Source organism: Mustela putorius, unplaced genomic scaffold (genome assembly GCF_011764305.1).
Source record: "Mustela putorius furo isolate JIRA1106 unplaced genomic scaffold, ASM1176430v1.1 tig00000196_pilon_pilon_pilon, whole genome shotgun sequence".
Classification (NCBI taxonomy): Eukaryota; Metazoa; Chordata; class Mammalia; order Carnivora; family Mustelidae; genus Mustela; species Mustela putorius.
In genome coordinates this window covers 14,583,666-14,597,157 of record NW_025421310.1, presented here as the reverse complement: position 1 = coordinate 14,597,157, position 13,492 = coordinate 14,583,666, and the positions used below count along the sequence as shown (strand labels likewise).

The 13,492-nt window shown below is 44.7% G+C and overlaps 1 protein-coding gene across 1 annotated transcript in view; it reads left to right on the top strand.

Annotated features, from left to right (window-relative positions):
- Nucleotides 1–13,213, top strand: part of LOC101673240 (zinc finger protein 235) — a 29,379-nt gene extending 16,166 nt beyond the window's left edge. The window contains 2 exon segments of the mRNA XM_045077287.1: nt 7,421–7,577; nt 13,091–13,213. Of these exon segments, the coding sequence (XP_044933222.1) occupies nt 7,421–7,577; nt 13,091–13,213 (280 nt within the window).
- The last annotated feature ends 279 nt before the right edge of the window (nt 13,214–13,492 follow it).

Here is a 13,492-nt window from a genome sequence, read left to right as displayed (position 1 = left end):
GTTACTTGCGTTCCATGTTACCGTCAGAGACCCAGCGCCCCTAACACTGCTCTGTTGGGCTGCCTGGCTCAGGTCATGCATGATCCCAGGGTCCTGGGATCAAGTCCCTCATCGGGCTCCCTGCTCAGCGGGGAGTCCGCTTCTCCCTCTGCCTGTTGCTCCCCCTGCTGGTGCGCGCTCTGTCTCTAACAAATCAATAACTAAAATCTTAAACAAACAAACAAACAAACAAAACAAATCACGGTACTTTGTCATTACCAGACTCTGCTGGACCTCCTGGCTCTTTGTAGCAGGATGTTTTCAGTTGTAAGAAATTAGAAAGCCCAGCTCGGACGCGCGGAGACAAGGGAGAATTTGCGGGTGCTCGGGATTAAAAAGAATACGCGTAGGCCAGGACACAGGCCCAGTTGGAAACGGCTCTGGAGCAGTTCTTCTGTGATTCCCTTACCTCTGCCTTTCAGGCTGAATTGGTTCTCACATTTGTCTTTTCCAGCCTGCTCTTAGGAGATTTATTTAAAGAGCTGGCGCTCCCTGAACTTCCAGCACACAGCCACCGCGCTTTCTGCGTACTTCTAAAGCAGCTGTTCTCTGAGCCTCTTGTCCCTGTTAGTCCCCCGACGGCTTGGCATTTTCTTAAATACACCATATCTAAATGCGGATATTTATAGGGTTCCTGTGAGTTACAGTTTGCCATTTTTATCATGCCTCTGTCTTCTGGAGAATCTTTTCTTTCTTCCCCATGTAAAATTTGATTTTTTTTCCTAAAAAATAATATCTGAAGGTTTTAGGTAAGCAAAATAATTCAGAAAAAGCACTCACGTGACATTGCTGACACACGTAAACAATACTGGATATTTTTAGAGTGTCTGTGCTTATGGATATGGATCTGTTCAGTTTTACAAAACTAGCATAATATGCATACGATAGTGTAACTTGATTTTCTTCCCTCAGTAATATGTTGGAAGGATTTTCTACCAATATTGGTCTACAAACACGTAACAGATTTTAACCAATTCCCTGTCGAATGTTGAGTTTGTATCTTCTAAGCAGTTCAATGAAAAATTAGAACAATGACATGCATTCTCATGCTTTCGTACTGTTATTTCCTTGGAAGAAATTTCTAGAACTGGTGCTATATCCAAGAATAATGGCTTTTAGATTTGGTATATACTGGGCAGTTATCTTCCAAAAGTACACAGGACTGCTCATTTCCCTACCCTCCTGAGTAATCTTGATGGGATAAAAATGGCCTCTCGGTATTTGTCTTGCTTGCCAGAAGGAAAAAAAATCCTCTGTGGACAAAGATACCAGGCAGAGCCTCCACATATTTTTATAAGCAATGTCTGGCTAAAACCTAAATTAATTCTTTTCAGGAAAAATAAAGACTAACTGACCCAAAACAAAGAAAAAGGTGATTGAAATTTACCCACCGTGATCCAGAAATTGGAGTTGCCAAACATGGATTTTTAAAATAGCTTCTATTATGTTCATGAAAATACAGAGAATTTCACCAGAGAACTGCAATAATTAAAAAAAGAAAAATCTAACAGTCCTGGATTTGACAAATGCAGCAACTCATTAAGAATTTAATAGATTGGGGCGCCATTTACTCCGAGCTGGCTGGAATAAGGGAGTTGGCTCCTGTCACTTGCAATTGGGCAGAGACTCAAAGGCAGGCCAAGGGATGGGAAAGCTTCCTAGTGGAAGAAAGAGAAGGCTTCGGCTGTGTCCTGATTGATGGTTGTTGGCACAGGGACGCTGGAGGTCCCTGGTTAGGGTATATATCTGGGTTTCTTAGGAGCTGGTCCTAAGTTAGAAGCAGGGACAAAAATCAGGGAAGCTCTTGGTTATTAATCAAGTCCTGACCATTTAGGGTCAATTCTTAAAGAGGTTACTATTTGTCTTCCTGGATTGTCGCTGGAGATAGCAATCTAGCTTCCCACAAGTGTGACTCAAAGCAGGCTGTCATCGTGGGCTGTTGGTCAGAGGATTGGTCTTCTCGGTAGGCTGGTCCTTGCTGCAGGTTGTAGTCTGGAATTCTATTTTCCTGTGTGGTCTGAACTGTGTCTGCTTTTCTAATGGTCTCTCAAAGCACTTTTCCAAATGTGCTTGTATCTACTCAAAGATAAACACAGTTAGGGGCCCCTGGGTGGCTCAGTGGGTTAAATCCTCTGCCTTTGGCTCAGGTCATGATTTCAGAGTCCTGGAATCGAGCCCCACATCCGCTCTCTGCTCAGCAGGGAGCCTGCTTCCTCCTCTCTCTCTGCCTGCCTCTCTGCCTACTTGTGATCTCTGTCAAATAAATAAATAAAATCTTAAAAAAAAAAAGAATTTAATAGATGGCCTCAAAAGCAAATTAGATGTGGCTAATGCTGTTTATTCTCTAGCTGGAAAGCTCAGTGGGCGGAGGAACCCCAGGGCAGACATCATGTTTTATCATGTAATGTCTATGCAGTGAATGTTTATAGAAACAACGAGGCTGAGGCTTCCGAGGGTAGGATCCTTGCTGGAGAGAATGAGTTTTGGGAGCCCTGTGGGCAACAGGTCCCAGGCAGACATAAACAAGCCTTGCTTTTGAAAGTAAAACCAGACAACTCGGCCAATAAAAATCTTTGCTGAGATTTCTTTCCAAATCCGTGATTCTGGAACTTCTGTCCTTGGTAATTAGGGCAAGATAGTGTGGCTGCACTTGGGAGACTTGGGAAAGAAAAAGAATGGGGAGGATTTGATTCAGAAGCCCAGGCAGAGAGGTGAGAGCGGCAAGGGTCTCAGGTGGGGGCGGTCTTCGCAGGTAAGAACGGTGAAGATCATCTTTAAGGAAAAGCGTGTATGAGCAAGTGTTTCAAGTAAGGGAGGAGCCAGTCGTCATAGCTGGTTAAATGTTACACTTCCTACCAGGTGATGCCCAGACTGAGTAGTCAGGAGGGTCGGGCAGACCTGGTTTTATAGATGACTCTTCGTTTTGCTTCTCTTCTAAAGGAAAACAGTTCAGTGAATTCAGGGAACTGAGATGTCTTTTCTTCCTTGCATACCTGGTCCAGCCTCAGGGATGGATGGCTCTGTCCAGTGAGGGAATCTTAACATCCACAGGGGGTTGGGAGGATGGGTACTGCAGGCACACCATTCTTTCTTTTCTTTCTTTCTGTTTTTTTCTTTTTCTTTTTTCTTTTCTTTTTTAAAGATTTTTATTTATTTGACAGAGCACACAAGCAGCGGGAGCAGCAGGCAGAGGGAGAAGCAGGCTCCCAGCTGAGCAGGAGCCTGATGCAGGACTGGATGCCTCGACCCTGGAATCATGACCTGAACCAAAGGCAGATGCTTAACGGACTGGGCCACGCAGGCGCCCCAGGGACACCGTTCATATGGATTGGAGCCTCGGGGAGGCAGATGATGGTAATCCCCATTGTAACGGGCTTGAGAAGTTTAAAACTATTGCCCTATTTCCCACAAGTAGCAGGATTTCCACAGGTTGCCAAAATTCAAGATTTTAATTCTTAATTATGAAAAATCTCAAGAAGAGAAAATATAATGGTTCCCCACATAGTCATCTCTCAAATTCAAGTTATCAGGATTTTACGTTTGCTTAATCTATCCCTTCTTTTTATTTCAAATGCTGAGATAATGTAAAACAAATCCCTGATACCTTATATCACACCTATCTATTTCAATAGGCATCTCTTTAATATTGGCTATTTTTTTTTTTACAAAACCACAAAGCCATTATCAAACCTAACAAAATACTCAAATTTCTGTGATTGCTTTGAATGTTTCATTTTATTTTTTTTAAGATTTTATTTATTTGACACAGAGAGAGATCACAAGTAGGCAGAGAGAGGAAGGAAAGCAGGCTGAGCAGAGAGCCCGATGCGGGACTCGATCCCAGGACCCTGAGATCATGACCTGAGCTAAGGCAGAGGCTTAACCCACTGAGCCACCCAGGCGCCCCTCAAATGTTTCATTTTAGTCTAGTTTTTTCTTTTCTTATTTTTCCTTTTCTTTTTTACTTTATCTTCCTCCATACCCCTCTTCCCCCACCACCCCCCAATTTTGGAATTGGGATTATACTGGCGTCTTTTATTTTCTGGAAGAGATTGTGAAGAATTAATTCTGATTATTCTTTAAATATTTGGTAGAATTCTCCAGTGAAACCTTCTGGGCTTGGGTGTTGTGCTTAAGCACCCAAATGTGAACTCAGACTGCTTAGGTATAGGTACTGGTGTGACCACTTAACGGTTGTGTGACCATATCCAGGTAAGTGAGCCTCTCTGCCTCTCTTTCTCCATTGTTGAATGAGGCTAATACTTGGAATACTAGGAATGAAAGAATTAATACATGTCAAGTAGTGGAACCTGTACCCAGCTCACAACAACAACTCGTGGATCTTTGTCTCACTGATCTGATATACACACACTCACACACACTGACAAAACCTTGGCAAGCAGTTCTTAATAGTTCCACACCAGAAGCAATCTTCTGAGATCAAGAATAACACAAGAGGGGTGCCTGGGTGGCTCAGTGGGTTAAACCGCTGCCTTCAGCTCAGGTCATGATCTCAGAGTCCTGGAATCGAGCCCCACATCCGCTCTCTGCTCAGCAGGGAGCCTGCTTCCCTCTCTCTCTCTCTGCCTGCCTCTCCATCTACTTGTGATTTCTCTCTGTCAAATAAATAAATAAAATCTTTAAAAAAAAAAAAAGAATAACACAAGAATGTCTATTCTCACATGTTATCTCTAATTATGGATTTTAGCCAGTGCTTGGAAACCATAAATAAACAAAGAGTAGAAGGAAAATAAATTCTTTGCAGATATTATCATGTATGTAGGAAATCCCAAAGAATCTATAAATAAAATAGAAGGGTGCTGGGTGGCTTAGTTGGTTACCTGATGGACTCCTGATTTCATCTCAGGTCATGATGTCAGGGTCGTGGGATCAAGCCCCATTGGGGCTTCACCAGGGGTGTGGAACCTGCTTAGGTTTCTCCTCCTTCTCTCTTCGCCCCTTCCCCCCACCACATGCTCTGTCTAAAAAATAAAAATAAATTTATTTTAAAAATATTTATTTATTTATCTATCTATTTATTTATTTATTTGACAGAGATCACAAGTAGGCAGAGAAGCAGGCAGAGAGAGAGGGAAGCAGGCTCCCTGCTGAGCAGAGAGCCCAATGTGGGGCTCGATCCCAGGACCCTGGGATCATGACTTGAGCTGAAGGCAGAGGCTTAACCCACTGATCCTCCCAGGCGCCCTAAAAATAAATCTTTTAAAAAATTTAAAAATATCCTAGGAACAACGCCAAAGGCAAGGGAAGCAAGGGCAAAAATGAACTATTGGGATTTCTTCAAGATCAAAAGCTTTTGCACAGCAAAGGAAATAGTTAACAAAATCAAAAGACAACTGACAGAATGGGAGAAGATATTTGCAAACGACATATCAGATAAAGGACTAGTGTCCAGAATCTATAAAGAACTTAGCAAACTCAACACCCAAAGAACAAATAATCCAATCAAGAAATGGGCAGAGGACATGAACAGACATTTCTGCAAAGAAGACATCCAGATGGCCAGCAGACACATGAAAAAGTGCTCCATATCACTCGGCATCAGGGAAATACAAATCAAAACCACACTGAGATATCACCTCACACCAGTCAGAATGGCTAAAATCAAGAAGTCAGGAAATGACAGATGCTGGCGAGGATGCAGAGAAAGAGGAACCCTCCTACACTGTTGGTGGGAATGCAAGCTGGTGCAGCCACTCTGGAAAACAGCATGGAGGTTCCTCAAAATGTTGAAAATAGAACTGCCCTATGACCCAGCAATTGCACTATTGGGTATTTACCCTAAAGATACAAACGTGGTGATCCAAAGGGGCACGTGCACCCGAATGTTTATAGCAGCAATGTCCACAATAGCCAAACTATGGAAAGAACCTAGATGTCCATCAACAGATGAATGGATCAAGAAGATGTGGTATATATACACAATGGAATACTATGCAGCCATCAAAAGAAATGAAATCTTGCCATTTGCGACGACGTGGATGGAACTAGAGCTATCATGCTTAGCGAAATAAGTCAAGCGAAGAAAGACAACTATCATATGATCTCCCTGATATGAGGAAGTGATGATGCAACATGGGGGCTTAAGTGGGTAGAAGAAGAATCAATGAAACAAGATGGGGGGTGCCTGGGTGGCTCAGTGGGTTAAAGCCTCTGCCTTCAGCTCGGGTCATGATCCTGGGGTCTTGGGATCGAGCCCCGCATCGGGCTCTCTGCTCGGCAGGGAGCCTGCTTCTTCCTCTCTCTCTGCCTGCCTCTCTGCCTACTTGTGATCTCTGTCTTTCAAATCAATAAATAAAATCTTTAAAAAAAAAAAACACAAGATGGAATTGGGAGGGAGACAAACCATAAGTGACTCTTAATCTCACAAAACAAACTGAGGGTTGCTGGGGGGAGGGGGGTTGGGAGAAGGGGGTGGGATTATGGACATTGGGGAGGGTATGTGCTTTGGTGAGTGCTGTGAAGTGTGTAAACCTGGTGATTCACAGACCTGTACCCCTGGGGATAAAAATATATGTTTATAAAAAATAAAAAATTAAAAAAAATTTAAAATATATTAGAATTAGCAAATTCAAGGCATGACATAAAAATGAAAAATTCAATGGTATTCCTGTATATTAGTGAAAATTATAATGTTAGAAGTAAAAGAATTTATAAAGAAATTGAAAGAGGGGCATCTGGGTGGCTCAGTTGGAAATATGTGGAAAATGACAAACTGATCCTAAAATGTACAGAGATATTTAAAGGGCCATGAACACTGAAGATCGTCTAGAACAACTGCAGGGTTATGCTCTCAAATACCAAAGCTTTATAAAAATACGGTTATATATGGGCCGCCTGGGTGGCTCATTTGGTTAAGCAGCAGACTGGATGTCAGCTCAGCTCATGATCTCGGGGTCGTGAGTTCAAGCCCCATGTCAGGCTCTGTGCTCCTCTCTGAGTCTGCGTGAGATTCTCTCCCTCTCTCCCTCTGCCCCTGATCTTACACCGTAGTATATAAAAAACCAGGAAATTGACACTGTATTACCAGTTCTATAAACACTCTGAGTGTCTGTGTATATATATCTATGTGATTTTATGTAGTTTTATGTAACCACCCCTGCAATCCAGAAACTGAGCCGGCCCATCCTCATAGGCCCCCCCACTGATACCCTTATAGCCAGACACCCCACCCCCTCCCCTCACCCCTCACCCCTGGCAACCGCTACTCTGGTCTCTGTCCCTGCAATTTCATTTCAAAAATGTTACATACTATACGCCCGCTAACTGAACATAACAAAACATGTCTTGCTAACCTTCAAAACAATGTTACATAAATGGAACCCTGCAGTGTAAGCTTTTGAAATTGGCTTTTTTCATTCAGCATAATGACCTGGAAATCCAACCAAATTGTTGCTTGCATCAATAGTTTGTTCGTTGACCTTAAGAAGAAGAGTTATGTTACCAGCAAAAATGGGTTTATTCAGAAGAGCAGAGAATTGCAGTTTGGGGGCAAGCAGCAGCAGCAGCAGAAACCACAGGTAGTCCAACAAAGGAGAGAAATGTTCTTTTCTGCAGGTGGAAGTTGGAAGAGGTCACTTCCAAGGAAAGTCCACTGGACAAAGGGCAGGCGTTCAGGGTGATGAGTCTGTCCCTGGCCGAGCTGCTGTCCTGTAGGGGAGGCGGTGGATGCTGCCAGAGGCGATGCAGTCTTTTCCTGAGCCTCGGATGATTCTTTTCTGTTGAGAATTCTTCTGTTGGGGTCTGTAATTGACACTTTAAAAAAAAAAAAAGAAAAGATTTTTACTTATTTGATAGACCTAGGGAGTGCACATGGGGGGAGCAGCAGAGGGAGAGGGGGAAGCAGGTTCCCCACTGAGCAGGGAGCCCCATGCAGAGCTTGATCCCAGGACCCTGAGATCATGACCTGAGCCAAAGGCAGGTGCTCAATAAACTGAGCAGCCCAGACGCTTCTATAATTGACACTATTTTTTAATTAAAATTTTTTTATTGTGGGGTGCCTCGGTGGCTCAGTGGGATCTCAGGGTCATCGGGCTCTTTGCTCAGCGGGAGGCCTGCTTCCCCCTCTCGCTCTGCCTGCCTCTCTGCCTACGTGTGATCTCTGTCAAATAAATAAATAAAATCTTAAAAAAAATTTTTTTATTGTGTTATGTTAGTCACCGTACAGTACTTCATTAGTTTTTTATGTCGGGTTCCACAATTCATCGTTTGCATACAACACCCAGGGCTCCATGCAATCCGTGCCCTCGTTCATACCCGTCACTGGGTGCTCTATAAAACTGGCAATCGACGCTTCCTGACGATGGTGGGACAGTGTGAGAGCGCCCCCTTCTGGCCTTCCGGCTCCATTGTAGCGAGGTTTCCTTTTCTTAATTTCCATAGCTCTTGTTATTGCTGTTCAGTATTCCACCTGCTACACTTTTGTTTAACCAAGCGCCTGTTAGAGGACATTTGGGTTGTTTCCGGGCTTTGATGTCATGAATAGAGCTGCTATAAACACTCACATGCAGGGTTTTGCATAAACAAAAGTTTTTTTTCCCTCCTCTGGGATACATGCTCAAGTGTGCAATGTAAATGGATGGTTTGTTTTAAATGAAATTACTGAACTTTTCCAGAGTATCCATGATATTTTATATTCCTGCCAGCAACGTCTGAGTGATTCAGTTCTTTATGGGCTTACTAGCGTAATGTCACATTTTACATTTGGAGCCACATTGTCTGAGAGTCTTCCAGAAAGACTTTACCAATATATTCTGACAAAAGGTTTGTGAGAAACGTATTTCCCCATCCCATTACCAAGGAGTACGCGCTGTCAATTTCTCTGTGTCAAATACAAGGAAATAATGAGGACAGATGTTGTTAAAGATACTCTGACCTCTGACAGCTGGGAACTTGGATTTCTGTAAGGTTTTCACCATCCCCTCGGGTAAAGTCTAGGCACTGTGTTGAGACAGTACAAATAATGTGTTTTTTCCTTCTGGGTGTCAGGAATTCTAACTCAGGCTAGGCAGAGTGTGCCTGTGTGCAGTAGAAATTTTGGTTACTGAGTGTCTAATGGGCTTTCTTCGTAGACATAATTCACCTGTCTTGCCACAACTTGTTGCGGGGGAATTACGTGTGTTCTGTGTGACTCCATACGGAGAGGACTCTTGGAAGCTTGGATCGTTTCTTCACTCCATGAGACAAAGTTATAGCTAAACCAGACCAAAAAAAGAGAGGGGAGAGGAGGGAAGCACTGAGCTTCCCTAACAGAGAAAACTCGGCGGCATTGTCACACCCACCCTCTCCAGCTGTTGTTAACCTTGTAAACGTTAGACCTACTGCTCAGGGTTTGAGCGAGCTTACAACAAGAGGGTAGAATGGGGGACTTTTAAAAAAGATTTATTGCTTAGATGGGGGAGGAGTGGAGCAGAGGGAGAGGCAGAGAGAAACTCAAGCAGACTCTGTGCTGAGTGTGGAACCCGATGAGGGGCTCGATCTCATGACCCTGAGATCATGGCCTGAGCTGGAGCCAAGAACAAAGAATCGGACGGTCAACCGACTACCACCACCCAGGTGCCCGAGAGGAGGACTTTTAAAGACAAGGCTTCGTATTCTGCCCCTTTTGCTCCTGGATGTATGATCAAAATTGATGCAAGTTCATGTGCTTTTAACCTAAACACCAGCGGCATCATCCCAATAGGAGGAAGCTTCAGAGAATGTTTCAGGGGCCACACTCCCTTGCTTCCTGCCACCTGTGAACAGGCTGAGATTTAAATTTTGAATTTTGGGACTAGAATGAGTCTCTAGAAGTGATGATTTTTGCTATGCCGCTTGCCTTTTGGAGCCGCTGGGGAAGGGAGGCAACACGAAGAGAGCCCATCTCCATGGGGAGATAGACTTACGGAGTTTTACAAAGCAGATTTTAGTTGCTAATGAGCTCTTGGAAAATCAGGTATCTGACCTGAGCGGCAGCCACTTCTCCCACCTGGTATGCTTTTTTTTTTTTTTTTTTAAAGATTTTATTTATTTATTTATTTGACAGACAAAGATCACAAGTAGGCAGAGGCAAGCAGAGAGAGAGGAGGAAGCAGGCTCCCCGCCAGGCAGAGAGCCTGATGCGGGGCTCTATCCCAGGACCCTGGGATCATGACCTGAGCCAAAGGCAGAGGCTTTAACCCACTGAGCCACTCAGGCGCCCCTGGTGTGCTTATTTTTGAAGGGTCAGTTTGGGCTCGAAGAATGACGAGGTAGAAAGGGCTCCGGACATCTTTACTTGGACTTGGGCACAGCTGTCTGACCGTAGAGCCTCTGCGCTGCTGCTGCCAGAGAAAAGCAGCTGCTTTTTGGGATGCTGAACTCACAGATCCCCCTGGCCTGGACCTGTCTCTGGGCTGAAACCCGACACTCGTCTGCCTGAGGGGTTTCAGCCCCAGCGTGCACTGGGCCCAGTGGGGTTGGGATGGAACTGCTCCACTCAGGAAACTGGCTCAGACTATGTGACCCTTACAGCCAAAGTACATAGCCAAAGGGAATGAAGGTGGATTATGCAGGAGATGCTGCGCCCCATATTTATTACAGCATTAGTCACCATAACCAAGATACAGAAACAGCCCAAGTGTCATGTCTACCAACCGACAGATGGATAGGATGAAAAAAGATGTGGTGTATATATATATAATAAAATGCTATTTAGCGATAAGAAAAAAGGAAATTCTGCCATTTGGGACAACATGGGTAAACATAGGGAACATTGGTGAGATAAGTCAGAGAAAGACAAATACTATATACATATATAGTATTTAATATATATTTGTATGCATATATATAGTACTTAATATATATTTAATATTAAATCTATATTATGTATATTTCTATATATTATTAATATTATATATTAATATTAAATATGTACATTTAATATTTAACACATATAACATATACATAGTACTTAATATATATTACATGTATAAGATTTATATATTTATTTGAGAGAGAGTGAGCCTGATGTGGGTCTCGATTCCCAGACCCTGAGATCATGACCTGAGCTGAAACGAAGAGTTGGCTGCTTAACTGACTGAGATTCCCAGGTGTCCCACCATATATTTTTTATATGTGGAATCTAACAAAACAAAACAAAACAAAACAAAAACTTAAATCACTGGGCAGCTCAGTCCGTTAAGTGTCAGCCTTTAGCTCAGGTCATGATCCCGGGGTCCTGGGATCAAGCCCCACATCAGGCTCCCTACTCAGCGGGGAGCCTGCTTCTCCCTCTGCCTCTGCATGCCTCTCTGCCTACTTGTGCTCTGTCTCCCTCTGTGTCAAATAAATAAATAAAATCTAAGAAAAAAACTTAAGTCATAAAAGCCAGTGAAATACCAGTTCCCTGGGGCTAGCAGTGGGGGAATGGGAGAGATGTTGGTTAAGGCTGCGGCTGGTTACCTGATACACTGTGCAAGGATTCTGAACAACATACATGTCTCATAAACATTAGGGTTGCTAAGAGACTCGATGTTAAGTGTTCTCAACCCTGGAAGACATGATAAATCCGTGACACCATGGGAATTAATGCTATGGTTACAATCCTATTTTTATATAAACGTATCAAATCAGTCTGTTGTACACCTTAAATTTACACAATGTTATATGCCAGATGTATCTCAATCAAGAAAAAAAAAAGGGGTGACGCTGGGCCCTCTGGATCACAAGGAGACACCCCCAGCAGAGGGCGTATTGCCTGATGGGGTCATCTGACGCCGGGCTGCTGACCTGCAACAGGTGCCCATTCAGAGACTGCGTCCCCAGCTCGAGGGACCCGTGTGTCAAACAGAAACATGTGTGGACTTCAGTGAGGAGAGACTCCATTCAAAGGGCCTTGCAGTAGGGAGAATGCTCCAGTTCCAGAAATCCGAAGGTGTCTCAAACGGAGACGGAACAGAGCTTTTCTTTTCTAAGGCGGGTAAGCGGGCACTTTGTAGGGGACGGGCAGGTGGCCAAAGCAGGGCTTCACGGGAAACGTTTCATGTCTTCGAGGATATCCCAAGATCCCCCGAGATGCTTGAGAACAGCAGGTAAGGTAAGAAAGTCAAAAGTGGGGGTGCCTGGGGGTCTCAATCGGTTAAGCATCTGCCCTCAGCTCAGGTCATGATTCTGGGGTCCTGGGATGGAGTCCCGCATCGGGCTCCCTGTTCAGGGGGGAGCCTGCTGTTCTCTCTCTCTCTCTCTGCCAAATAAGTAAATAAAATCTTTGAAAATTTTTGCTGAGAAAAAGGAGAGAGAGAGAGAGAGAGAGAGAGAAAGAAACGCAGAAGTAGAAGCCAGAAAATGACACTGTTGTTCTCCCAAATCCCTGACCTAGGAACCTCTACCCTCACCTAGACCCGCACCCCCCCCCACCCCCACCCAATCTGGGGCTCACACATCCCTTCGCTCATTTTGCAGTCCGCCCTTCTTGTGTTCGGGGGACTATTGACATGAAGCCCAGGAAGAGCTAAGAGCCTCTCAGGCAGTACAGGAGGTTAATTAATGAAATATCCCGGGAGGGTGATGGGAGGCTTCACGAAGTCAACAGCTGGGTGGGGTTTTGAGGAGCACGTGCGGGTTCTGGTGCCCGCCCTTCAGAAATGAAGGGGACGAGGGCCTCCCAGGTGGAGACACTGGCCTGGGCAAAATGGGGAGAGACCTTGACTCAGGAAAGACTGTGTCTGGATAGCTGGGGCCAGAAGCGGCCCTGCTGGTGTCCTGGGCGAAGCTGAGCCAGGCTCACCAGACCTGCCTTTGGTCCGGTGGGTTTTTCTGTGCAACTCCCGGTTGAAGGTATCTCCAGGGTTCCTGGAGCCTAAGAGAGGAAGGCCCTGTGCCCTGCACGGCTCTGTATGATTTCTGCATCTTTACCGCTTTATGCCTCCCAACAACCCTCCAAGGAAGCTACGATTATCTTCCTCTTCCCTAGATGAGACGACAAAGCAGAGAGAGGTAGCAGGCCAGTGTTAGAACCTCAAAGATGTGGCTCCAGAAACCACCTTCTTCCCTGTGTCATCTTATTGGCAAACAGGTCTTTTGCCAGCAGGAGGTTTCTCTTTTCTGTGTTTGTCCTCCTCTCCTTGTGGTGGGCTCCAGAGCGGCCCCCGAAGATGGCCACGGCCTAATCCCGCAGCCCGTGAACATGCTCCCTTAGAGGGCAAAAAGGACCTTGCAGGGGTGATTAAGCTAAGGGTCTTGAGATGGGGAGAGTAGCCTGGACTACCCAGGTGGACCCAAAGGAATCCCAAGACTCTTACAAGAGGAAGACAGGTGGCTGGAGGGAAGGAGCAGTGTTCTGAAGCTGGCTTTCAAGGTGGAGGAAGGGGCCACGAGCAGCTTCTAGAAGCTGGAGGAAGCAAGAAACAGAGTCTCCCATGGAGTCTCCAAAAGGAATCAGACCTGCTGTTGCCTTGGTTTTTTAAAAAATTAAATT